We start from the raw sequence: 27,336 nt of genomic DNA, 5'->3' as shown, positions 1-27,336 counted from the left end.
GATGACATGGCTGGATGGCATCACCGACTCGGTCGACATGAGTTTGAGTGAACTCCGGGAGTTGGTGATTGATGGACAGGGAGGCCTGGCGTGCTGCGATTCATGGGGTCGCAAAGAGTCGGACACGACTGAGCGACTGAACTGAACTGAGAAAAGGTCGATCAGAGTGGAGTTAAAACACGCCCATTTGACCCTCCGAAAATGTCGGCTCCACGCCCTACTTTAAGAAATCTCTGCCACTCTCAATATGGCGTCCTGAAGTACGTCATCGGGGACGAGCCTCGGAAGTCTCGCGTTAGGCGGGCGGGGCCAAAGGGTAGATTCTCGCGAGAGAGCACGTCAATCCCACTTAGGCGTCGTGTGAGCAGCAGCTGGTAGCGAAGGCTAAGGAATCGCTAGAGCGGTGAGAGGGTGGGTTGGAGGCAGGGGTTGCAGGCCAAGGGCTTGCTGGGGGCCAGGGAGGCGTAGAGACTGTATTGGGATCTCGGGAGGTATGGCAGGTGGCGTGGGGGGGCATTCTCTTTCGGGTTCTCGGTTACCAGAACACGGCTGCCGGAAGTGCGCTTAGGGGTTTTTCTTCTCCCTGGAAACCCTCGGGGAAACTGAGGCTCGGGGTGGGATTCCGAACGGGGGGTTGCGCTGAGGCCGCTGTCTTTCCCTGCGAGCAGAAGATGTCGGACAGCGAGGACAGCAACTTCTCCGAGGAGGAGGACAGCGAGCGCAGCAGTGACGGCGAGGAGGCCGAGGTTTGTGGCCGGGACGCTGGGGGAGACATGGGGCATGCGGACAGGACCAGAGCAGAACGGCTTCTGTGGGAGCTTAGAGAGGATCAGGACGATCTCTGGTCTCTGGGAACTTAGAGGTTGTCGGGAGGGAGAGAGAGAGAAATAGGCAAGCCCAAGTCAAGCAGAAGCACAGGTGCTGGAGGCCTTGGATATTCCAGGTACAGTGAGATAGCAAGTGATGTTTTTGAAGAGCTTGACATATAGTAAGAAATGTTAGTTTTTACTTTTAAGTATGCCCAGTCGTTGAAGAAATATGCTTTTAGTGTTTACTACATGCTAGACACAATTCTTAACCCTTGAGCTAAACCAGTAAACAAACCAGGTTTTTAAAAACTTTCTTTGCTCTGGTGAAGGTAAACAAACATAGTTGATCAGTAAGTCATTTATTAAGCTGGAAGACACTGGGGAAACATAGAGAAGAGAAGGGGACTAGGGAATCCTGGTTGAACTTTCAGTAGGACCATGGTGCACCTGGGAGGGTGACATTTGCTGGTGATGCAGTGAGTCATGTCATATGCAGGAAGAGTGTTCCCACAAGGGGGGAGAGCAGGTGCAAAGTTGGGAGCATGTCTGTGGTGGTCAGAAATTAACGAGTCCAGTTTGCCTGTATCAGAGAGCGGCATAGCACTAACAGGAGCCAGATCACGTCAGATCTTGAAGGCTGTGATGAGGAATTATCCTTAACCGAGTGAGATGAAGCCATGAGAAGTTTTTGAGCAAAGGAGGCGTGTGATCTAATATTTTGAAAAGATCACTGTGGCTTTGGGTCTGTTGAATGTCAGTGTTTAGGAACCAAGTACAGACACTTCCTGGGACATATCTGATTGTAGATATTCTTTTATTCTGCTATTAATCTCTTATTTTTGATTTATTCATTCGTTGAACAAATGAATATTTGAGTACCTTCTGCTCTGTTCCAGAGACTTCCTAGGTGTTAGGGAGAGTGGAGCAAGGCAAATTTCTGCTTTCACAGAGTTTACATTTAGTAGGCGGTGATTACAGACTAACAAAGAGATGACACTGTGATTACAGAAATGCCAGTTTATTGTTAAAGTTCATCGCAACACTTGTAAAAAATTTTATGTAAAAATCAGGTGAGGCCCACAGCAGTTCTTTGCTCAAAAAGTGGCACCCCCCCACCTTTTTTTTCACTGTACGTGGCATATAGGATCTTAGTTCCCTGCCCACAGATCAAACCCAAGCCCTCTGCAGTGGAAACTCAAAGTCTTAACCACTGGACCATAAGGGAAATCCTGACACCCACCTTTAAAATTGAGAATTTCTCTACTTCCCAGACTATATTAATTGCCATTTGTCATCATGCAGATTTAAGAAAAGGAAAATTTCATAACCTGGGTTCTGGAAAACATCAGATACATGGAGAGTGCCATAGGCTTCCCTTGAACTACCTCATTTACTTATGTTTCCTGCTTGCCCACTTGCAGGCATTTGGTTGTCAATCCTTGTCCTGCTCTTTGAGGAGTCCTTAGCTTGCCAGAATAGGAATGGGGCAAATGGGAAGATGACAAGAAAGGCGTTTCCTTCAAGCTGTCTCACTGGGTCCTTGGTCTTGACTGACTCATGGCTTCAAGACACTGAGCTTGTGGTTAAAGCCTGGTGGTAATGAGACCAGGATCCCCAGTTCCTTTGCCTAGCTGAGGTAGTGTGGTTTGTACTGTGCAAGTCTCACTTCCCTAATACCACATCGGGCTTTTTTTTTTTTTCCACATCAGTCTTTTAACTCACCTGCTGGCTCACCTGCTCTCACCAGGAAAGGCAGGAGGGCAGTGTGAGGGCTTTCCTGACCTCCCGAGATAGGTCTGGCTGGGCTTTATATATTTTTATTTTAGTTGTGCTGGGTTTTCGTTGTGGCACAGGCTTTCTCTAGTTGCAGCTCTCGGGGGCTTCTCTTGTTGCGGAGCGCGGACTCTAGTTGTGGCACATAGGGTCCGATGCATGCAGGCTCAGGAGTTGCCGCACTTGGGCTCAGTTGCTCCCTGGCATGTGGCATCTTGGTTCCCTGACCAGGATCAAACCTGCATGCCCTGCTTTGTGAGGCTGATTTTTTTTTTTTTTTTTGGTGGCTGATTCTTAACCACTGGACCACCAGGGAAGTTCCCTGGCTGGGCTTTTTAGACAACCAGGTGTTGACGTGGTCTTTAAAGGACTGGCTTCTGTGAATAGACAGGTGTGTGTGCTAAGTCTCTTCAGTCATGTCCAACTCTGCAACCCCATGGACTGTGTGTAGGGTCCAGGCTCCTTTGTCCTCCAGGCAAGAATCCTGGAGAGGGTTGCCATGCCCTCCTCCAGGGAATCTTCCCAACCCAGAGATCAAATCCAGGTCTCCTGTGTTGCAGGCAGATTCTTTACTATCTGAGCCACCAGGGAAGCCCTAGAGAGACAGCTGCTGCTGCTGCTGCTGCTGCTAAGTCGCTTCAGTTGTGTCCGACTCTGTGCGACCCCATAGACGGCAGCCCACCAAGCTCCCCCATCCCTGGGATTCTCCAGGCAAGAACACTGGAGAGACAGCTAGAGATAGCAAATAATGAGCCACCATTGAGGCAGTTATCTGGTTTATTATTCAGCTTAGTTCCATCACCAGGGATTAAACCAGTATCCCTTGCAGTAGAAGCAGAGTCTTAACCAAGTAAGTCCCTGAGTGACCTTCTTACTCATCCATTCAGCAAGTCCTTGCGTTCCTGTTATGTTAGGATCACAGTCTCCCTCATGAGCTCTGTGTTGAGGTCGAGATAGTTTATAAGCCGATGATTACTCCAGGGCATACTGAGGATAGACTGTGTCAGAGCATGTTCAAGCCCTGAGATAACAGAGATAATAGTGAAAACTGTCTCCTCAGAGAATGGGGAGCCAGGTTTGGAAAGAAGAATGCTGGAACTGACCCAGGGCGATGATGCAGAGTTCCTGGAAATCAGGCTGTGGTCCTGATTTGAGTTAAAATAAGGGATACTATGGGCTAGTCAGAATTCCGTTTTGAGCAAATACAATTGACCCTTGCACACAATGGTTTTGGATTGCTTGGGTCCAATTATATGTGGATTTTTTTTTTCAATGATATATTATACCCCAGGTCCAAAATGGGTTAAATCCCAAGATTTATAATGGTGGATACTGAGAAACCTTGTATTTGGAGGGCTGCTAATAAGTTATGTATATTTTTGACTGCATAGAGGGTCAGAGTCCCAACCCCCATGTTATCTGAGGGTCAGCTGTACTTTTAAAGTTGTCTTCTGTTCCCAGCCCTGGGCTGGGTGGTGTTGAGGACCTAGGAGTGTCTGAGCTATCTTGGGCCTTTCACTCAAGGAGCTAGCTCATGTGGTCACGGCTGTGATGGTGGAACCCCAGAGGGTTGTGAGCCTAGAGAATGTGCCTGACTCACCCTGGTGGGGAGAGGGCAAGCATCACTTCCTGAAAGAGAGAGTATTTTGATGGACGTATGAGTGAGAGGCAGAGGAAAATGGCTTTTTATGCTGAGGATGGATGGTGGACAGTGCTAGGAGAGCATGCTGTAAGAGGCTCAGTGGGTTTGGACCTAGCGTTTAGGAGGGCAGCCTGGGGAGGTGCTGTAGAGGGAGAGGCAGTGGGCACAATGTGTACTTCACACCAGGCAGCTAGGGAGCTGGTTCTTTACCTGAGGGCAGTGGGGAGCCCTGGCTGTTGTAAGCAAGGGACTAAATGATCATATTCGTTTTAGATCATAGTTTCCCAAGACTGTAGATGCTTTCCAGTTGGGGAGTAATGAGAAGTGCTTTTTGGGTGGAATAAAAAGAAGACCTGAAACCACATTGAATCATTTAGTAAGACAGTTGTTTCCTATTTGCACATCTTATCTTTTAATTGGGTCATGGAGAAAGTTTCACTTTAGTGCTACTGTGTTTTGAACACCTTTTTGAAATTTGCTAGTCTCTGTTTGGCAGGGAGAACAGGCTTTAGGCTTAGCCTGCAGGAGGCCACAGTATCATGTTGGAACTTAGTTAGCATTGTTTTCCTTTTAACTTTATGGTTACTGTCTATTTATAACAAGTGAAGTGAAAGTTGCTCAATCCTGTCTACTTTTTGCAACCCCATGGAATTCTCTAGGCCAGAATACTGGATTGGGTAGCCGTTTCCTTTCTCCAGGGGATCTTCCCTACCAAGGGGTCGAACCCAGGTCTCCCACATTACAGGCGGATTCTTTACCAGCTAAGCCACATGGGAAGCCCTATTTATAACAAGCTAACCTTTAGAGTTTTAACTTTTGAAATGTTTAAAAGCAAAAGAAGTGCCTCTTCAGTAAAATTTGCAGTGAATTTAAAGAAAAATACCAAATCGGTTGTTCTGATTGGAGATGGTGAGAAGTCATGAAGTTAATGAGGGAAAGGTTAATGTTTGAGGACACTGTTTAGTATGAATCATTTCCTTTTGTGATTTGTATGAAAAGAGGGATTGGAGGTCAAGAGACAGGAAAGGAGGCTGGGGCAAAGATTCAACTTTAGAGGTCAGTGTTCTGGCCTAGGCTAGGGGGCTCTGGGGATAGAGAAGGGATAGACTGAAGAGATAATGTTCAGAAAGTGGAAAGATCAAGAGTTTGGTGCCTAGTGGGAGCCAGAGGAGGCTAGCACGGGTCTAGGGAAAGACCCTAAGGCCAGTTTGTGACATGGTGGATGTGATGGGCTCAGAGGACATAGGGGGAAGGTATCCAGGAGGCTGTTGGCACATGAGGGTGTCTAGTTCTGGGAGAAAGTTGGGGACTGGAGACAGATGGGATAGTCATCTAGCGACAGGAAGTGAGATTGTGGAAGATAAAAGGGCCAGAGAGAGACAGTGCACAGAGGGAGAAGGAAAGTGGGCCTTTGGCTGAACCCTGGTTATTGACACCAGCATTTGAGGGTGAGCCCAGTAAGGGGAGCCTGTGGAGGAGCAGGTGGAGAGGTTAGAGAAAAACCAGGAGAGAGTGATGCAGCAGATACCAAGGGTAGAACATTTCCCTAGAGAGAGAGAAGTCAGTGGGGTGAGAAGTCTTATAGGTAAGGACCAGAGACTGTCCACAGAATTAGCTGTGGAAGGTGATCAGTGACCTCGGTAAGCAGTGTAGACTGGAAACAGATACGGGAGTCATTGCCACAGAGATGTCACCACAGCCACGGGAGTGGATGAGGTGGCCTGGGGGAGTCTAGTATAGAGAAAGACAGGCGCCAAGGGTCAGGCCTAAAGGAGAGATGGTGTTCAGAGGCTCGGCAGAGGCTAGCGAGGAGGTCTTGGGGAGGGGGAGCCCAGGTTGGCTCCCAGATACTGGTTGGGTGGATGGTGGTGCCGTCACTGGATAGGATGGCTACTAGGGAGGCCCGGCCAGGGTGGAAGGGCGTATTCGCAGAGCAGAGGGGGTGGTGATTGGCCAGGCAAGAGCTGAGGTCAGATTTAAGGATGGAGAGCATGGTGTCTGGATTTGGGGGGTTCAGAACACTGGTTCCCAACCCCCGACCCTGCAGGTAGAGGAGGAGCGGCGGAGTGCAGCGGGCAGTGAGAAGGAGGAAGAGCCCGAGGAGGAAGAGGAGGAGGAAGAGGAGGAAGAGTATGATGAGGAAGAGGAGGAGGAAGATGACGACCGGCCCCCCAAGAAACCCCGCCATGGCGGCTTCATTCTGGATGAGGCTGGTATGTGACAGGGCTGGCGAGCGCTGAGCAGACACTGGACTTCCACCTTCGGTTCTGTTTCTCCAGTGTATTATACTTGTTAAACTTTTTCTTTTGGTAAGTGTCAGATGCTCCACAGTAGGATAGTATGCGGTGCCCTGTGTGCTACCAGTAGCGAAAAGCTCAGTGCTGCATTTGTTTTGTGTATTCCTCCTCACTCCCACTCACCACCAGAAGATGTTGAAGCAAATCTCAAACACATAATTTTGCCCCCAGATATTCCTCTGAATAACCTGTAAAATAGATCCTTTTGAAACACAGAATTAAAATACCATTGTCATGTTTTTAAAAACTAACGATATGTCGTGTTAGTCCTGAAAAGCTCAGGTGACACAGAAGTAGGCAGCTGGTTAGGGCAGCGGAGGCGGACAGATCCTGGCCTGGCTCTGCTCTTTTCCCCAGGGGCCCTGGGCAAGTGGCTGCCTGTCTCTCTCAGCCTCTTTCCTGTTCTGTACAAGGCAGCGGGCAGGTCTGCCTACTTCAGCAGGAATATTTTCAGGGATTTGGGGGATCAAGCATGAAAAGCACATCAAGTTGGTGGCAACCCAAAATGTAATGGCCAGCCTGCAGTAAACCCTCAGAAAACAGGGTTGTTATTTATTCACGTTACGTGGGCCCACATCATATCTACTGTTCCGTAACTGCTTTTCTGTTCAGTGATTATGGAGGTGTATATAATGTAGATGGCTTAGGTTAAATGAGTTAGGTTAAATGTAAGGAAAGTTATCTGAACATATGGCAGGTCCTCAATAAATTTTAACTATTAGCATCATCATCATAGGAATATGTTTTTCTGATGGCTGCTTAGTGTCATTCTAAAATGTGCTTTATGGAACCAGTCTCTTGGTGGACGTTGAAGTTGTATGTAATTTTCAGTAGTGTAAGCAGCATTACCGTGAATATCTTCATATATATTTAAACACACATATGCAAGTTATTACCTTGGCTAAGGGTTCTTAATCTTTTTTTGTGCTGTGGCCCCTTTTAGAGTCTGGTGAAGCCTATGAAAGTGTGAGTCCCCGACCCTTCTCAGGGTCATGTTGTGAAATGCATTAAAAAAAAGTACATGGGATTCCAAAGAAAACAATTATAGTGAAATACGGTATCTAAACATTAAAAGAACATTGTTAATGTGGATTTCTTTAGTGGGCTAATGGTTAAGACTCTGCACTTCCACTGCAGGGAGCGTAGGTTCAATCCCTAATTGGGGAAGTTCTATATGCTGTGCAATGCACCCAAAAAAAAAGAACACTGTGATGCATGTAATGCTTTTTTTAGCACATTGAAAAAGCAAGGTTTAACAGAGGATCTGTTAAGAATCTAATTTTGAAGTAGCAATGACTAATATTTTGAGGTATCTGTAATTATACTGTGCTATGAAAGTGCCAGACTTCAGTGCTTAACACTGCTGTGGTTTGTTGCCATTGTTCGTGATTGATGCAAATACTTAGAGATTAGTGAAAATGAAGATGCGGTTTTTTCATCTAACATAGACCCTGCAGATTTTCGACATGGGAAATCCCTAAGTCAAACTGCTGGACAAAGGGGATACGTATTTTTTTAAAGCTTTTTGATGCCTTTGGCCAAATATAAGCTCCCAGAAAGGTCGCACTACTTGATACTCCCACCATCTGTATAAGCGATTCTTTCATAGGCAAAAGGGAGTGACTTGGAATGCCACCCCTCATTTTCTTGGGACCCTCTTACCAGAGAGGAAACCAGGGAACAGAAGGGCAGGAGATGCCCTGGGTATTCCTGGTTCTCAGATAGCTTCAGGCCTTCTCTTAAAGGCTGAGGGGGAGGGAGTCCTTGCTTAGAAAAAAGGTCTTAGCAGATGGGCTCAGATCAAGAGAGTGGATAACGCGCCATCCGACACAGATGGTGGTCACTAGGGACACCCACTTAGTGGCGGTGGGAGTGTCACTAGGTGCTGCCTGTGGGAAAGCTATGTGGCAGTGCCCGTTAACATTCACCATGCAGGGACCCTTGGAACCAGTAGTTCCCTCTGAGGAATTCACCCCCAGGTACATAAAGATACGAGAACAGATGCTTGCTGCGGTCTGGTGTGCAGTTGCAAATGTTTGGTGACTTCAGTGTGCACTCTTGATTAGGGCCTGGTTTAATGAACTCCGGGCTTCCCTGGTGGTTCAGCAGTATGAACCCGCCTGCAATGCAGGAGCCGCGAGTTCGATCCCTGGGTCAGGAAGATCTGCTGGAGAAGGAAAGGGCAGTCCACTCCAGTATTCTTGCCTGGGAAATCCCATGGACAGAGTAGCATGGCAGGATACGGTTGATGGGGTTGCAAAAGAATCGGACATGACTTACCAACTAAACAACAACAGCATAGTGAACTACAGGGCCAATAATCAGGCAGCACATGAGACATGTGCTGCTGTGGAAGAACTCCAAGCTAGTCTTATTGCTTAAAGAAAGAGGGTGAGACAGAACAATGGGTTAAAAAATTGTGTGGAGGGAAAATAGTAGTGGGGGGTTATAGGCATTTCTTATGTGTGGCCAGATTATCTCTAGAACAGAAGTTGGTCACACAGTTGCATCTGGGAAAGGGGACTGAAACGGCTTAGAAATGGGAGGGGACTCACTGAACACTTACCTCTTCTGTACACTTTGGAATTTTTTTGTCATGTTAAGTTTTTAGTGTAGTATTCGATACATACAAAATATATGTAATGTAGTGAAGAGGTTCGGAGAAGGCAATGGCACCCTACTCTAGTACTCTTGCCTGAAAAATCCCATGGATGGAGGAGCCTGGTAGGCTGCAGTCCATGGGGTTGCTAAGATTTGGACATGACTGAGTGATTTCACTTTCACTTTTCACTTTCACACATTGGAGAAGGAAATGGCAACCCACTCCAGTGTTCTTGCCTGGAGAATCCCAGGGACGGCGGAGCCTGGTGGGCTACCGTCTGTGGGGTTGCACAGAGTTGGACACGACTGAAGTGACTTAGCAGTAGCAGCAGTGAAGTGGTTAGGTGCATGGACCCTGGAGCCAGACTGCTTCTCGGGTACCAGTTGAGAGCCTTTGGACAAGTTAGATGACCTCTCTGTGTCTTGGATCTCTTACTGTGAAATTAGGATTGTGGTACCTCCCTTAGGGTGGCCAGGAAGATTCAGTGGCAAGTACTCAGAGGAGGAGCAGGGCACTTGGTACCCTCACATTAAGTGTTGGCTGTTAGAAATGTAAGAGAATAATAATAAAACCAACAAACCATGAATCCTGTCTTTAAAAAAAAACAAAATGATGTACCAGTCTTCCCTTAGTAGTTAGGAGGGAACGTTTTTGCTTGCTTATTTGGATCTTGTTTTTAAAATGGATCTGTGGGTGGTGAGAGGGAGGGATGACTTTTAGAATCAGGTGGATCCACACAGGAGACTGTCCCTGGGGCTTAAAGCAGCTCTGAGGCCTTGGGTGGGAGCCTCGCCTGTCCGAGCCTCAGTGTCCTGATCTGGAAGCTGGGGGTCCATAGTACCCATTGCCCAGAGGAGATATCTTCTGGGAGCTGGTGTTACGAGGTCACCTTTGCCCTGGTTGCAGCCCTGACCACGTGGCATTTCCGTTCCAGATGTGGATGATGAGTATGAGGATGAGGACCAGTGGGAGGATGGAGCAGAGGACATCCTGGAGAAAGGTGAGGGGGGCCCCACCTCTGGGAGACCACCGGGGGTGTGGCCGAGAGGGCCTACGAGCCCACCCCCTGCCCCACCCCCACACTGTCCCACCCCACACCCTCCTCACCGTGCTTCTTTCTGTCGTTGCCAGAGAGACCAGCTCTGCACCCTTTTCCTTTTAGGCCCATGAGTTGGGGGGTTGGGGGCTGTGGGGAGAGGACTCTGGGATCCGAGGGCCCCAGTGAATCCCTTCTGGGGGTTGTGGGGGGGGCAGGCTGTATCCCAAGATACCCCCCACTTCTTGGGCCAGTGCCACCCCTTCCCTGTTATTTTCCGTTCTGTGCACCTCATACATTTCGGCTTCTCCCCCAACCACCTGGTGCCTGGCCTTTACTTTTGATTTCCAACCTTCTTGTGTCCCTCCCTTCCCCTCTCCCCAACCCATTGGTTGATTTCGCTGCTATAATTTGGCTCATACTTTGTCTGCCCTCGCCCACCACCACCACCACCACCACCACCACCACCACCTCCTCTTCCTCCAAGTAGAAGAGATTGAAGGTAAGAGTTTGAAAAGTGTGATTCCCCACCCTTCTCCCATATCCTGACATCTCCTCCTTCCTGCCCGTGACACCCTCCCTCGCCCCTGACCCCTGTCCAGCCGTGGGGGCTCTGACTCATGCAGAGTCCACAGGCAGGGGGTTCTGGGGCCAGATCTGGCCTGGGAAAGTATGTGTGTGCTTACGTGTGAGTGTTGGGTGCAGGGATGAAGGGCTGGGTGAGTGGCATGGGACGGAGTTCAGGGTGTGCTTAGACAGTGGTTGTGAGTGGCTGTGAACAACTGGGTGTCCCCAGTTCCTGGGCCCCACCCCCAAGGAGGACACTGAGAGCAGGATGCTGAGCGGGCCATAACCAGGGCTGAGGGTTGGGGGTTTCCTCCATGAGGTGTCTCTGACCCCAGTCCCCCACCGCTTTGTCCAGGCCCCCGCTCTTCACTCCCCTTACTCACCCTGTCTGCCCATTTCTTTGCAGCCTCCAACATCGACAATGTTGTCCTGGATGAGGACCGGTCTGGGGCTCGCCGCCTGCAAAACCTCTGGAGGTGAGCTGAGCTGGGAAAGGGTGAGACCGGCTTCCATGGGGAGATCTGGGGCAGGTCAGCCCACCCTCCTCTCCTCAACCTTCCGTTCTCATTCACTTTCTCTCACACACCCCAGGGACCAGCGAGAAGAAGAACTGGGCGAGTATTACATGAAGAAATACGCCAAGTCATCTGTGGGAGAGACGTAAGGGCGTGTGCTGGGCCGGGGTGGGGCTGGGAGCATGTGGTCCCTTAGAAGGGTTGGGGTCTGACAGACCCCTTCCTGCCTGACTGTCCCTCTCTCTCCAGGGTGTATGGAGGGTCTGATGAGCTCTCGGATGACATCACCCAGCAGCAGCTGCTCCCAGGAGTCAAGTAAGAGGGTGGGACAGGAGGGCTTAGGTGGGAATTTTTATGGGGTGATGTGCCCACATGGTCACTCCCTGAAGTGAATCAGGTCACAGAGTTGCACAGGCAGAGTGGTGGCTGGTGGGGAAAGAAGGGAATGGCAAGTTGGTGCTTTTCTCTCTCCTTCCTTCTGCCTGCGGATGGCAGGATGGAGAAGGGAGAGGATGTGAAGGGAGAGGAAGAGGGGTGGGTGTGGTGATTTGTATGTTTCCCATGAGGAGATAGATTGACTAAAGGGCTTCTTTTTCCTCTCCTGTCAGGGATCCCAATCTGTGGACTGTCAAATGTAAGGTGTGTGCCCTGGCCTCGCGGCTTGAGGGAGGCAGAGGAAGGGAGAAGCGGCCTTGTCAGGGGAACTCCCCTTCTGCCCTCCCCGGGTCTCCGTGACCTGCCGGTCTCTTGGTCCTCCTCTGTCTGCCTCTGCGTCCTTCTCGCTCCTTCCCCCACCCCCTTCATCCCCTCCCGCTCCCTCACTCGGCGTCTCCTCCCAGGTTTTCTTGCTGTCTACGCCTCTTGCTCTCTAACCCCCCCATCTCTCTCGTTCTTCTCTCTCCTGTTTTATTTTTTTCTTTTTTTGACAGCACTGTGTAGTTTGTGCAGTCTTAGTTCAACCAGGGATCAAATCCAGGCCCCTGGCAGTGAGAGCACTAAGTCCTTTCTTACCACTGGACAGCCAGGAAAATTCCTGCTGTCTTAATCTTATGTCCAATGACACTGTCTGTCTTTATTTTTTTAACTGGGATGTAATTGACTTAGTAATGGACGTGAGTTTGAGTGAACTCCGGGAGTTGGTGATGGACAGGATGGCGTGCTGTGGTTCATGGGGTCGCGAAGAGTCGGACTCGACTGAGCGACTGAACTGAACTGAACTGAATTGACTTAGGATATTATGTAAATGTCAGGTGTACAACACAGTGATTTGCAGTTTTTAAAGATACTGCTTTTGTAGTTATTATAAAATATTGGCTGTGTCCCTTGTGCTGTGCAGTGTATCCTTATAGCTTTATTTTATTTTATATGTAGTAGTTTGTACCTCTTAATCCCATACCCCTGTCCTGCCCTCCCCGACTCTGTCTTCCTTGCTGCTCTCTCCTGCCCGTTTTTCTATGTCCTGTTCTCCGTCTTGTCATCTCTCTTAAGCCTGCCTTTATTCTTCCAGATTGGGGAGGAACGGGCCACAGCCATTTCCTTGATGCGCAAGTTCATTGCCTACCAGTTCACAGACACGGTAAGTCGGATAGGCAGGCAGCCTCAGGGTGAGAGACGGGTAAAGCCCAGAGTGAGAGACCGAACAGGTTCAGGGGTACCAGGTACCCCAGCTGAGCAGCACTGCCTGTTAAGTGAGCTGCTTCAGCTAGAAAATGACCCCTTTCTGGGTTGAAGGGTTCTTTTGTGCCTCTTGAGGTGCTGTCTTCATTCACTCTGCATTTCTGGCAGGATTCCCCAGCCCCTGTACCCCTCTGAAAGTCAGCCATCTATCTTCCTGAACCTTTCCTGCCTGAGAGTGAGTTCTTCCTGTTCACCAACCCTGGTGGGCAGCTGTCACCCTCTTACTGTTTGGTTGGGAGTCCTAGCATAGGGCAGTGTGGCTAAGTGCATCAGAGAACCATCCTGTCAGGAGAATTCCTTCCTTCTCTTTTTCAGTGTTATCAAAGTCTATTGAGCCCCTCCTCTGGGCTGGTCCCAGCATTCAGAGATGCTGAGGGTACAGCAATGACCGTGCCAGAGCTGGTCCTTGCCCCTTCAGGGCTCGCTTATATGCAGAACACAAAACATGAAGGAATGCTGCAGGAAGGGCACAGACCTATCTTTAGACTGTTGAGTTTTGAATCCTGCCCCTGCGGCCTCCTCACTCTATGACCTTGATCGAGCCACTTCCCCTCTGCACCCCTTGCTTGCACCTCAGAATCTTTAGAATTAAGTTATCTTTGAACATGTCCAACTCTAAGTCAGGGCTTGTTCTGTAGCTTGTGTTCAGTACATGTAATTGTTTTCAGAGGCGTAATTGTTAGTTTTGGAACCAAGGCATGCTGACTGGTAACGTTCTCACTGAATGTAATTTGTGTTAGACCAAGTGCATTGCTTTTACCTGCCAGAGCAGTGGGTGTGTGTCAGTGGGACCAGTGGACAGTTGCAGGATGTGCAGATCGTGATTTTAAATGTGCTCAGATTTCTGCTTTGTGCCCTGGCAAGATTCTAGTAACCTCATTTGAGACAGGACTGAAGTGGTACATGTATATCATAAAAGCCAAAATCTCTCCATACCCGAGTCCCATTTTCCAGAAGTAATTATTGTTGGTTTGTGTGCCTTGGCTTCATAGGTGGCTCAGTGGTAAAGAATCTGCTTGCCAGTGCAGGAGCCACAGGAGATGTGGGTTCGATCTCTGGGTTGGGAAGATCCCCTGGAGGAGGCAGTGCAACCCACTCCAGTATTCTTGAGGGGAAATCCTATGGACAGAGGAGCCTAGCGGGCCACAGTCCATGGGGTTGCAGAGTCAGACATGACTGAGGGACTGAGCACACAGTCTTGTGTGTCTTTCCAGACCATCTTCTCTGCATACTGAAAAATGTGCTATTTGGTAAGTTGCTTCAGTTGTGTGACTCTTTGTGACCCCATGGACTGTAACCCGCCAGGCTCCTTTGTCATGGGATTCTCCAGGCAAGAATACTGGAGTGGGTTGCCATGCCCTCCTCCAGGGGATCTTCCTGACCCAGGGGTTGAACCCAAGTCTCTTATGTCTCCTGCATTGGCAGGTGTATTCTTTACTGCTAACACCACCTGGGAAGCCCCATCTTGGGTATGTGTATTGTCAAAACCAGGAAAACATGGAATAAAAATGTGAATTTCTATGTTTAAGTGATTATTAAAATATCTAATACCTAATAGATGTTAAAAAAAAAATAAAATAGTATTATATACATATTCTGCAGAGAGCCTTTTCTCAGCACCATGATCATCTTTCCATGCCCAGGAAATGTAAAGTTGTTTCTGTTTTTCGCTATTAGGAACAATCTAGTTGCTTTTGAAAAAATTGAAATGTAATTCACATACGATATGAAAATACATTGCTGGATTTGATGTTCTATTTCATTGAAGGTTTTTGCTTCTGTGTCTATAAGGGATTTAGTCTGTGGTTTTCTTATGTTGCCTTTCTCTGGTGGTGGTATCAGGGTAATAATGGATTCATAGGACTGAGTGGGAATGTCCCCCTTCTATTTTTTGGAAGCTTTTGTGAAGGAGTGGTGTTAATTTTTAGATGTTTGGTAAATCATGGGCTTTGGGTGAGTGGCTGGGTGTGCATGTGTGTTTTTTGGTTCAAAATTGCTACCTTGCATAGGTCTGTTAAGATTTTCTATTTCTTTTTGAGCCAGTCGTAGTAGTTTATGTCTTTCTACAGAAAAGAAATACTCATTTCATTTAGGTTATCTAATTTACTGGCATGCAGTTATTCATAGTATGCCTTAAAATTCTCTAAGTTTGGTTGGTAGTAGTGTCCTTTCTTTTATTCCTAATTTTGGTAATTTGAGTTTTTTCTCCTTTTTCCCTTGGTCAGTCTGGCTAAAGATTGGTCAAATTTATTGATCTTTTCAAGCAGCCACCTTCAGTGGTCTTCCCTATTGTTTTTCTAACCTCTGTTTCACTTATTTCCAGTCTGATCTTTATTGTTTCTTCCTTCTGCTTGCTTTGGGATTAATTTCCTCTTTCCTGTTTTCTTAAGGTGGAAATTTAGGTTATTGATTTGAAAAAAAGTTTTAAGTTGGTGTTTACAGGTGTAAATTAATCTCTAAGCACGTTTTTTTTTCTACGATAATAACTGCAGTGAGCGTCCTTGTGATTGGGTCGTTGCACAACATGTTTCTGTGGGATAAATCCCTAGAAGAGAGCTTGCTGAGGTGGCAGTCGTTCCTGGTACTAGCAGTCATGTCTCACTGTCTCTGCCCACCGGCTTGGCTCTCCAGCCCCTGCAGATCAAATCGGTAGTGGCACCAGAGCACGTGAAGGGTTACATCTACGTGGAGGCCTACAAGCAGACCCACGTGAAGCAGGCCATCGAGGGTGTGGGCAATCTGCGGCTTGGCTACTGGAACCAGCAGATGGTGCCCATCAAGGAGATGACAGATGTGCTTAAAGTGGTGAAGGAGGTGGCCAACCTGAAACCCAAATCCTGGGTCCGCCTCAAGCGGGGCATCTACAAGGATGACATCGCTCAGGTGCCTGGGGCTGGGCTGGGGCAGCTGAGGAGGCCAGGGCTCTCTGTTGTATCCTCCCTTCTCTGTGCTTTATCCTTTCCAGCCCTCTGATTAGTCAGAGAGCAGAACCCACTCAGGTCCGGTGAAGCAGAGTCTGGACTTTGTTCCAAACACACAGGAAATGGAGGACCATCTTCTGTGGGTGTTCGATGAATGTTAGGTAATGATCTGAAGATGGTGAGGAAGTGAGCCAGGTGAAGTTCTCGGGGAAGAGGTGTGGCAGAAAGCAGCATGTGAGCCAGGATGGTGAAGCAGAGTGAGCGAGGGTGAGAGTGAGCGAGGGCAGGAGATGAGCTCAGGGAGGCAATGAGGGCCTATAGCCCATCCAAGAACTTTGCCTTTTACTGGAGTAAGATGGGAGGCTACAAGGGAAGCTTGGATTTTTAATAGGATTACTCTGCTGACTACATGGAGATCGGATCACTGATTCTCAAGCAGGGGTACCCCCAGGGGACCTTTCACAAAGAATGGAGACATTTCTGGTGATTTTAACTGGGAAGTGAGTTGATTCTAACATCCAGTGGATAGAAGTCAGGGATGCTGCCAACATCTGGCAAGGCCTGGGACAGCTCCCCACAACAAAGGATCAACTGGCTAAGGAAACCCTGCAATAGACAGGATGGGGCCACAGGAGCAGGGAGACCAGTGAGGAGACTGCTGTCTGGGTTGCAGGTGACGGTGGACAGGACCGAGGTTGCAGTAGTAGAGGGGGGAGAAGAGGTCAGAATTGTTGAAGGCAGAGCTGACAGGTTAGCTTCCAGGTTGCGTGTGGGTGTAAAAGACAGGAGTGAAGAATGCCTCCCACGTTGTGTGCCTGAGCAAAAGGAAGAATGGAGGGGACCTGTGGGGAGAGGAGCAGGTTTGGAGGCAATCAGGAGGTTAGCTGCAGTTATGCTGGGTTTGACGCACCTTTTAGACATCCAGGTGGAGTTGTCAGGTTGTCAGTGGGTACTTAATTTCAGGCTGGAGGGAAGACAGGCTGGAGAATGAATCTGCAGTTGTCAGCAGTTTCATTTCTTCTCATCATGCTCTGTCCCTGGCCCTTCCTGGCATCTCCTCGCCCTCCCTGTGTCTGGAGTTGGGGAGGGAAGGCTGGGGCCCTGCTGATCACCTGACTGGACTTCTCAGGTGGATTACGTGGAGCCCAGTCAAAACACCATCTCCCTGAAGATGATCCCACGCATCGACTACGACCGCATCAAGGCCCGCATGAGCTTGGTACTGTGGGGATGTGCTGCTAGGGGCAGGGAGGGAGTACTTGATCCCTGCTGGTGGCCAAGCCCTCGTCCCTCACCCTTCCCATCCATGCCTCTTTTCCTACACAGAAAGACTGGTTTGCCAAAAGGAAGAAGTTTAAGCGGCCCCCACAGAGGCTATTTGATGCAGAAAAGATCAGGTGAGTGTCCTTGAGCTGGGTTGGGTGCCCAGATCTATGGTGTAGGATGTCCCTTTGCAGGTTCTCCTGTAGAGCTGGGCTCCCAGAGCCGTCGATGGTTTAGTTTGTGAGTGGTTAGCTTGGCAGTATAGCCTTAGCCAAGTTATTTAACATACCTGTGCCTCTGCTGCAAAGATCATTAAGAGTAACCCCCGCTTCCTAGGATTGCACTGAGACTCAAAAGAATTAATATATGTGCGTGCCCAGAATAGCACTTGTTACCTAGTCAGGGTGATGAATGGTGTCACTTATTGAAATGAAATTTATCAACACATTGGGCCTATAGTCTCTTTCCCTGATCTCCTAATGCCTGGACACCTCAGATGGGAGTACAGAGCCCCTTCTGCTCAGGGTGTCTCTGTCCCCCACCCCCTTCCCAGCTGGGTGGACCTCTGGAGCACCCCAGGGTTTCCATCATCCCAGGACTGCTGGGGGCTCCAGCGGGGAGGTTAGGCGAGGAGGATGAAGAAACAAAAGCAGCCAGTGACACTTGCCCTCTGGTCCTGCTCTGGAACACATCGTAAGTGTGAACAGCCAGTTTTTCATTCTGATAAAGACTGAATTGTAGAATGAGCCTTTTGATCTGCCAGTCTGGGCTAATGCCTCCAGGCCAGCAGGCCAGATTAATACTTCACATGCCTGAATTGGACTCATTTACAGCACTGGTCTCCCCCCAGCTGGAAATCCCCATATTGAGAACAAACCAGAGTGACCCTTCCCTGCCCCGCAGCCGTCAGTCTGACGCAGTGCTCAGACCTGCCCAGCTGAACTCACTCAAACCCCTCTCCCCAGATGCACCATGTGCGTGAGAAGATGATCGGCTGGAGGAACCCAACCTGCTCCGCACACTCCCCTTTTTGAGAAGTGGACAGGCTTTTCCTCCCCACTCTAGCAGCATGGGGCAGGATCTGAGGGTCCTCCTGCCCCACCCCATATGCAGGCTAAAGCACAGGCATGGGAGTCCTAACCCCTGCATTTGAAGCTTGACTCATAGGCTTGGCCACCTTGGCCATATCGTGTACCCTCCCTGAGCCTCATTTTTTCACTTCCCTGGAAAATGAGGGTCATATTCCTGATGTCACGGGCTTTGGAGAGGAGTCAGTGAGGTCACGTGTGTGTGAGTGTTAACTGTTAGCACGGTCTGATACTTTGTCTAGCTCGTACTCACCAAGTGAGTGCCTGCCGTGTGCCAGGCACTGTGGTAAATAGTGAATAAAAGATACTAAGTCCGTGCCCTTGTAGAGCTGCCATTCTAGGGAGATGTATCAAACGAGAGCTCATCAGGTGTTAATGAGCTGTCATTAAAAATAAAGCAGGGAAGGGGGCAGCAGAGTGCAGAGGGGCGGGAGCAGTGTACCCTTCCATCAAGGCAGGGCCTTTGCGCTTTGTGAGAGGTCACTCCCACCCAGAGGGAGTCTTTGGGATGGGATGGCTCAGGCATCCCATGTCCACTTCCCCCTTTGCCAGCAGAGGAGACTGAGGCCCGGCAAGCCTCTTAACACCCTCTTCTCTCCCCCACAAAATCCCAGATCCCTGGGGGGTGACGTTGCCTCCGACGGTGACTTCCTCATCTTCGAGGGGAACCGTTACAGCCGGAAGGGCTTTCTATTCAAGAGCTTTGCCATGTCAGCTGTGGTAAGGGTCCCAGAGGGAGTTGTGCTAAGGGTGCTGGGGAACGGGGAGGCCCAGCTTTCTCCCTCCTACAGTCCAGGCCCCAGAGCAGTGGGTTATCTGGGTTTGTCCTAGATAGTCCTCCAAGGAATATCCCCAGGAGAATAACCTCACCATCTTTCCAGCCCATTAAGCTGGGCTGTGCCACTGACCTTCATCTGCTTCCTTCTCTTCCTCCTGTTTTGGGGCTCAGATCACAGAGGGTGTGAAGCCCACACTCTCTGAGCTGGAGAAGTTTGAGGACCAGCCAGAGGGCATAGACCTGGAGGTAGTGACTGAAAGCACAGGTATGAGGTCACAGTCAGCAACTCAGTCCAGGGAGAGGGCGGCCATGGTGAGCAGCCCCCAGGTTAGCGCTGTGTCTGCCCCCCAGGGAAGGAGCGGGAGCACAACTTCCAGCCCGGGGACAACGTGGAGGTGTGCGAGGGTGAGCTCATCAACCTGCAGGGCAAGATCCTCAGCGTGGATGGCAACAAGATCACCATCATGCCCAAGCATGAGGACCTCAAGGTGGGGGCCATACCACCCATGTGTACGTGCTGGGTTGAGAGCATGATGAGACCATGGAGTATTCTTGAGGTCACTGGTTTTAGTTTGCTTGGGGGTGGGTGTGTCTGACACTTGTCCAGGCCCAGTGGTGTGTGTCTAGGGTGAGGCTGTCTCCAGATGGGTCTGAGGAGATCTTTGTAGTCTGGTGTCATATGTCTTGGGGATGGCCCATCTCTGTGCAGTGTTAAGGCTTGTCCAGGCTGATATCCTAGATCTCTGGGGTAGGCTGAGGGTGGTCCCAGTGGCCTGAAGTGGTCTCCAGTTGGGGGGCATGAGCCTGGCGTGGGTTGTGGCCCATGCTTTCTGGGAATACGAGTGGAATCTGAAGGCCGGTGGGCACATGGTCTGTAGTGACTTCCCTAACCTGCTCGCCGTCCTCACCCCCATCCCCAGGACATGCTGGAGTTCCCGGCCCAGGAACTTCGCAAGTACTTCAAGATGGGGGACCACGTGAAGGTGATCGCTGGTCGGTTTGAGGGCGACACAGGCCTCATCGTGCGGGTGGAGGAGAACTTCGTCATCCTCTTCTCTGACCTCACCATGCATGAGGTAGCTGGTGGGGTCTGGGAGCGGGGTGGGTGTGCATGGAGCCACATGGACCCTGCTTCACCCACTCCCATCTTCTACAGTTGAAGGTGCTCCCCCGGGACCTGCAGCTCTGCTCGGAGACGGCATCAGGTGTGGATGTCGGGGGCCAGCACGAATGGGGGGAGCTGGTGCAGCTGGACCCCCAGACTGTGGGCGTCATCGTGCGACTGGAGCGGGAGACCTTCCAGGTGTGTGTGCTGCACGCAGGGGCCTCCTGTCCCTCCAGCTCTTCATCCTGGGAGGTGGCGGAGCAAGGTGGCCACGAACCCAGACTGCTCCGGGTGCAGACCTGGCTCTGGCACGCGGGGCGCACTGTGCGACATCGGTTGGGCAAGTGCGCATCAGTGAGCCTCTCTGTGCCTTGGTGTCACACCTTGTGGAAAGGAGGTAGCAGCAGCATATGCTTCATTAGCTGTGACTGATCCCTGAAGTCAGATATGTACCTGGGCACTGGGTGCTGGGCTTAAGGGCTGGGTACTGCTGGTGTCTTCCTCCCCTTCACTGAGCATGTGGCAGCCAAAGAGTATAAATGCTTAGGACCCTGGCCTCTGGATTCACATCTTAGCTCTTTTATGTTCTGCTCTGTGACCCTGAGCTAGTAACTTGCCCTCTCTGGGCCTGAAATTTCCCCTCTAAAATGGGAGCTGTGACAGCACCCATCTCAGAGGAAAATTCTGAGGCCTCAGTGGAATCTTGTGTGAAGAGTTTAGCACCTGTCTGGCACAGAGTGATGGATAGACATTAACTATTATGTTAACGTTTGTTCGTCTGCTCATCTCAGGTCCCTGATGCTCAGTCAGGATGGAGTCTCCTTCTAGAGGGTGTTTTGGAATGATGGGGGACATTTTTGGTTGACCCAGTGCCCAGGGGGTGGTTCCTAACATCTCCTGCCCCAGATTCAGGGAGTCTAGACATCCTGCAGAGCTTGGGACAGTCTCCCATAGGAAGAACCATCCCACTGCAGGGAAGCCGTGCCCCCCATGACCCCTTTCCACTCTCAGCCGCTCGGTATCCCCTCCCCTCCCTCTGTAGGTGCTGAACATGTATGGGAAGGTGGTGACTGTCAGACACCAGGCTGTGACCCGGAAGAAAGACAACCGCTTTGCCGTGGCCCTGGACTCAGAACAGAATAATATCCACGTGAAAGACATCGTCAAGGTCATTGACGGCCCCCACTCGGTGAGTATAAGTTTTGTTCATCTGTTACAGCTGAGAGATTTGGGATGGGGCATGGCCACGAGCTGACTGTCCTTCCCTCGTCCAGGGCCGGGAAGGCGAAATCCGCCATCTTTTCCGCAGCTTCGCCTTCCTGCACTGCAAGAAACTGGTGGAGAACGGCGGCATGTTTGTCTGCAAGACCCGCCACCTGGTGCTGGCAGGGGGCTCAAAGGTGAGGCAGGCATGGTGGCACCCTGTCTGCTGGCTATCTGGCTCAGTTCTCTGGTCTTCCCTGGCCAGAGAGAGACACAAGTGGGCTTGATGTCCATTTGGACAGGAGGGCAGATGTCAGTGTCAGGTCCTTGGCAAATTGTGAAAAAAAGGGTTTTGAGATTCTGATCTATTTACCAAATCGCTGATTCATTCAGTTTTACGGAGCACCTGTTAGGTATTTGACACTGGAGTTGCAGCAGTGAACAATACAAAAAAAACTCTGTCCTAGGGCTGCTCCTCTGGAGACGAACAGATAAATAAATACACACATAGTGCAACTTGGGCTGATGATGAAGAAAAATAAACCAGGACAAGGAGAGAGAGAGTATGGGGGTTGCTGCTTTAGAGAGGACGTTAAGGACAGACTCACCCTCTTGAGGAGGTGGCATTTAAGCCAGAGACTTACTTGAAGGAAGGGTTGGGGCTCCCCATGAATGTCTCAGGGGACAGCACAGTTCCTGAGGTGGGATTTGTAGGAAGTTGTGCAGAACCAGGTATCCAAAAGGAACTCAGACGTGGGATCTGGGGAGCTGGGATCAGGAGATGGTTTCCTCAGGGCCCTGCAGATGGAATGCTGAATCCCCATGGCTTGCAGTTTGTATGTCACTAGGGGTTTAAATTCCTGACCACCACATGGTAGTCCCACTCCTTGCCTCTTGATTGACAGGCCCACAATGGCCTAGGGGTGGCAGTTTTCCTAAAAGGAAATGGAGGCATTGTGACCAGGAGGAGGGAGGGATGACTGCTGGGCAGGTTCAAACAGCAGATGTGGGATGTGTGGGGCCTGGGAACCTGTCACTCAGGCCCTGGCTGCCAGTTCACTTCTTGTCCCTCCTCCTAGCCTCGAGATGTGACCAACTTCACAGTAGGAGGCTTCGCCCCTATGAGCCCCCGGATCAGCAGCCCTATGCATCCCAGTGCTGGAGGTGAGGGGGATCTGGGGTGTGGATGTGTCTGGGGGGTGGAGGAGGGATGTTTTTCAGCCTGCACTCACTATCTGCTCGGGGCCAGCCTGCACATGGTGAGACTCACAGCCCAGGGGAGACCTGACCCCCAATCCCCCGCCAACAGTGACAGCCCAGCATGGTCAGCGCTGTGAAGGGAAAGCCCAGGGCTCTTGTGGGGGGCCCCCAGAGGAGGCTTCTAACCCAGAGGTTGGGGGAACTCAGGTGAAGAGGTGGCTGGAAGGGACCCTGGCTATGGGCACAGCATGTGGGCGGGTGGACTGGGGACTAGTGACATTCTTCCTTCCCAGGTCAGCGTGGTGGCTTTGGCAGCCCAGGTGGCGGCAGTGGTGGCATGAGCAGGGGCCGAGGGCGGAGAGACAACGAGCTCATTGGCCAGACTGTGCGCATCTCCCAGGGGCCCTACAAAGGTGACCTGCAGGGCCATGTGGAGGCCGGGGAGGGGCATGGGGAGGAGAGCCTGCCTGCTGACCTCCTGCCTCCCCGCCAGGCTACATTGGTGTGGTGAAGGACGCCACGGAGTCCACTGCCCGCGTGGAGCTGCATTCCACCTGCCAGACCATCTCAGTGGACCGCCAGCGCCTCACCACCGTGTACGGGCCAGGGCAGGGCTGGGAGGAAAGCTGTTGGGCAGTGCGAGGGCCCTGCTCACCCTACTTGTTTTCTGTGTCTACAGGGGCTCACGGCGCCCAGGCGGCATGGCCTCAACCTACGGGCGGACACCCATGTATGGCTCCCAGACACCCATGTACGGTTCTGGCTCCCGCACGCCTATGTACGGCTCTCAGACGCCCCTCCAAGATGGTGAGCGCTCCCAGCAGACAGGGATGAGGGGTGATGTGGAGGTGTTTGGAGACAGGACAGAACTGATGGTGCATCTCTCTCCCGTTCCAGGCAGCCGCACCCCGCATTATGGCTCTCAGACGCCTCTGCATGACGGCAGTCGCACTCCTGCCCAGAGTGGGGCCTGGGACCCAAACAACCCCAATACACCGTCACGGTGAGCTGGGGCTGGGGGCAGGATTCCCTGAATGTGTGTGCCTGTGTGCATGAGTGGTTCCACTGGGTATCTGTGGAATGGTCAGGTCTGTGTGACCTACCCTGAGTCCTCTGCTTCCAGCCCCAGGCCTGTTATGTGAAGGAGGGTAGGCCTTGCTGGGGCTGGAGGCAAAGTAATTTCCCCAGCTCCCATCAGAGTAGCGCGCTGGGATTAAGACATGGGCCTGGAGACAGAGTGTGTGACCGTCGTCATGTGGCTGGTTGCATGACCTTGGATGGGCAACTTCATCTCTGTTTCCCGTCTGCCCACCTGTGAAACAGAGGCCTCTGGATGGAGCTGTTTGTGAGGATGAAGTTGCGTTGGTTTTGCCTGGTGTTCGGTGCTGTCCTGGAGGCATTTGCTACATTGTTGTGATCACCATAGTCATTCTCAACAGACCTCTCTCCCCAACAGGGCTGAGGAAGAATATGAGTATGCCTTTGATGATGAGCCTACCCCATCCCCACAGGCCTACGGGGGCACCCCCAACCCCCAAACACCTGGCTACCCAGACCCCTCGTCCCCGCAGGTCAACCCACAGTACAACCCACAGACTCCAGGGACACCAGCCATGTGAGTCCATTGGGGCTAGCCCTTATCAGCTGCTGCCAAAACCTTCCCGCTGCCAAAGCCTCCTCGCTGCCATCACCTCCTTCTCTCCTTCTAATGTTTATTTATTTGGTGCATTGGGTCTGCGTTGCATCATGCGGGATCTTTCATTTCAGCATGTGAACTAGTTGTTGCCTGTGGGATCTAGTTCCCTGACCGGGGATCGAACCCAGGCCCCCTGCATTGCAAGGCGGATCCTTAACCACTGGACCACCAGGGAAGTCCCTTCTCTCCCCTTCTAATGCCCCCAACTAATACCTGCTTCGCTCCTTGTCTCTGCAGGTACAACACAGACCAGTTCTCCCCCTATGCGGCCCCGTCACCGCAAGGCTCCTACCAGCCCAGCCCCAGCCCTCAGAGCTACCACCAGGTGGCGCCAAGTCCAGCAGGCTACCAGAATACCCACTCCCCAGCCAGCTACCACCCCACACCCTCGCCAATGGCATATCAGGTACTGGTCAACTTACACGCCCATGAGTGTGGTGGGCTAACATGGGCCTTGGGCCTACAGGGACACCCAGAGGCCAAATGACCTGTTCCCAGCAACCGCACCCCCTTTTCCCTACAGGCCAGCCCCAGCCCAAGCCCTGTTGGCTACAGTCCGATGACACCTGGAGCTCCTTCCCCAGGTGGCTACAACCCACACACGCCGGGCTCAGGCATTGAACAGAACTCCAGCGACTGGGTGACCACTGACATCCAGGTGAAGGTGCGGGACACCTACCTGGATACACAGGTGGTAGGGCAGACAGGTGTCATCCGCAGTGTCACGGTAAGTAAGGCCCCAGCTGGCGGGTGGGCAGGCGTCCTCTCCTTTGGGGTCCCCAGTCTCTCTGGTTACTGGTTTGTCCTGGTTTTCATTGTTGTTTTGCTTACTATCTATCCACATCTTCCAGTAGCTGTTTATGGCTCGAGATGTAGATGTGGAAAGGTTTGGCATGTGAAGCTTCACAAGACAGGGAGTTCTGCCTTTTATTTATGCTCATGGCCCTCATCAGCCTGGGAGATCTAGTGACTGGCACCCAGGAGTATGGTTACTTTTTGACATACTTTTCTGAGATCAGTTCAGTAACCAGAACTGAGTGCTCCTCTGTGCCAGGCTTTGGCTTAGCACCAGACCTCCATGCCCCATGGGCGCCCCCTGCTTCAGCTTTGCTGACCCTTCATTCTTCCTAGTCACTGAATTCTCTTCAGCCTCAGGGCCTTTGCTCATTACTTGCCTTTGTTTAGAACTCTTTTCCCTCCATTCTTTGTCTAGTTAATTCCTGCTCATCCTTCAGAGCAACATCTGGGCTGTCCCAGGTCTGTCTCTTGTGGGTCCATGTAATTCTTTTTCATGTTATCTACTGGCTGCCTAAAAGCTTAAAGTTTACCCAAACGTGATTCTTTGATTACCAGATCTGTATTTTCTTCCTAAGTAGCCCCAGTTTCTTGATGCGGGACTGACACTTTGTTGGCCTTTCAGTAAATATTAATTGAATTAATTAAACAAACACTAGAGATGAAGACAGCTCCAGCCCTACCCTCACAGATCTCACATTCCCGTGGGGGAGACAGACGTCCCCAGACAGCCTGAATGGCCAGAGCTGGGATATGGGAAGCACAGAGGGAAAGGGGAGCTATGTGAACCCTGGGGAGACACTGTATCCAACTTTATAAGTGTTCAAGGAGGGCTTCTGGGAGAAGGTTAACATAACATCTGTGTCGAGACCTGAAGAATGAATAGGAGAAAGCCAAGGGAAATGGCTGGGGAGGGGGTTGAGGGTGCTCTAGCTGGAGGGCATGTGCAGAAGCCTGGAGGGGAGGGAAAACCTGGCACACGTGGGGAATTGAATTCATTGTGGCTGGAACTTAAAGAGTCGAGGGGGAAGGTGAGTCATGAGGCCAGAGGAGAGGCTGGAGCAGGTTACATGTCAGCCTGTAGAACTTGGATTGTGTCCTGAGGACACTGGTGGGTGGTCATCTCAGCAGGGATGGGATCAGATGTGTGGTTGGGAATTAACTCACTTGTTGCTGTGTCATAGATGGATCAGGTGTGGTGAGACTGAATCAGGGGCTGGGAGCCCAGGGGGAGGTCAGGTTGCACTTCTGGGCTGTGGGAAGGAGGGAGGTGGGCAAGAGCCTAATTTAGCCTCAGGAGCCTAAATGGACAGGCCGGGGACCTTGGGCCATCCTTGAGACAGGGGCCCAGGAGGGAGAGCAAGTGTCAGGGAGAAGCTGAGGCCAGTGTGGGACACGAGTGAAGGGCCTGAGCAGCAGTCTCCCTTTTTCCCTAAGTTAGCTTCATGCAGATGCTTCTTTTGCTGGCCTGATCACCCTGCCCCTCCATCCCCTCTACACCACAGACCTCAGGCCTTGGAACCAGGCCTAGCCTTCCCCTTTCCTGCCCGTGTCACCTTGGGAAAGTGACTTCTTAGAATGAGTCCTGATCCTATGTCCCTTGAGGGCAGAGGAGTATCAGTCCTGTGTTGGGAGCTGACCAGACTGTCCCCACCCCCAGGGAGGCATGTGCTCTGTGTACCTGAAGGACAGTGAGAAGGTTGTCAGCATCTCCAGTGAACATCTGGAGCCCATCACCCCCACCAAGAACAACAAGGTAAGGGAGGGCAAGGGGACGTGGGGGCATGGGGCTGCTGCCGTGGCCCCTGACCCCATGTGTTGTCCCCCTCCAGGTGAAGGTGATCCTGGGTGAGGATCGGGAAGCCACAGGTGTCCTGCTGAGCATTGATGGCGAGGATGGCATTGTCCGCATGGACCTTGATGAACAGCTCAAGATCCTCAACCTCCGCTTCCTGGGGAAGCTCCTGGAGGCCTAAGGCAGGCAGAGTGGACTTTGGCAGATAACCTGGCAGATGGAGAGCATCCCTCTTTCCTTCCCTGGCCCTTGGCTCTGACTCGGGATCCAGGGCCGGGAGCAGGGCTAGCCTGGTGGTTCAGGATTTCTTTCATTTTCCTTTCTGCGTTCCTATCTCCCTCCCTGATATTCACGGGAATCAGAGTAGAGTCTGGGGGAGGGTCCCTACCTTCTTATTCCCCACCTTCCCCAGCTTGCTTTTGTGTTACAGTCTTTCAATAAAAAACTGTTTGGTCAAAAGTCCTGTCTGCCTGTGTTCTGGTTTGTAAGTGAGGTCACTTGCAGACCCCACTTAATACTTTGCTGTGGGGTCTTCAGCAGATAATGGTCCTACTTAAGCCTCATGTTACTCAAC

At 51.2% G+C, this 27,336-nt stretch overlaps 1 protein-coding gene across 3 annotated transcripts; it reads left to right on the top strand.

The window, feature by feature from the left end:
- The first annotated feature begins 327 nt into the window (after positions 1-327).
- Positions 328-27,221, top strand: SUPT5H (SPT5 homolog, DSIF elongation factor subunit). Of its 3 annotated transcripts, none has more exons than XM_055412174.2 (30): positions 328-403; positions 669-746; positions 6,272-6,437; positions 10,058-10,123; positions 10,650-10,661; positions 11,133-11,202; positions 11,318-11,386; positions 11,491-11,556; positions 11,850-11,880; positions 12,749-12,817; positions 15,550-15,801; positions 16,969-17,058; positions 17,166-17,236; positions 18,805-18,910; positions 19,140-19,233; positions 19,320-19,456; positions 19,889-20,044; positions 20,125-20,271; positions 21,116-21,262; positions 21,348-21,473; positions 22,356-22,440; positions 22,770-22,889; positions 22,970-23,072; positions 23,156-23,283; positions 23,374-23,479; positions 23,933-24,091; positions 24,410-24,578; positions 24,696-24,899; positions 26,628-26,723; positions 26,800-27,221. In XM_055412174.2, the coding sequence occupies exons 2-30, from the start codon at positions 672-674 to the stop codon at positions 26,941-26,943; spliced, it is 3,264 nt and encodes a 1,087-aa protein (XP_055268149.1). In that variant the 5' UTR covers positions 328-403; positions 669-671; the 3' UTR covers positions 26,944-27,221. The 3 variants fall into 3 exon arrangements, with proteins under 3 accessions (XP_055268149.1, XP_055268148.1, XP_055268151.1); XM_055412173.2 differs by having other exon boundaries at positions 333-411; XM_055412176.2 differs by lacking the exon at positions 10,650-10,661 and having other exon boundaries at positions 333-411.
- Positions 27,222-27,336: the final 115 nt, after the last annotated feature.

This window comes from Moschus berezovskii, chromosome 22 (assembly GCF_049115385.1).
Source record: "Moschus berezovskii isolate FMDL1 chromosome 22, NW_MosBer_1.0, whole genome shotgun sequence".
NCBI lineage: Eukaryota > Metazoa > Chordata > Mammalia > Artiodactyla > Moschidae > Moschus > Moschus berezovskii.
This window is presented reverse-complemented; position numbering and strand designations above follow the sequence as displayed.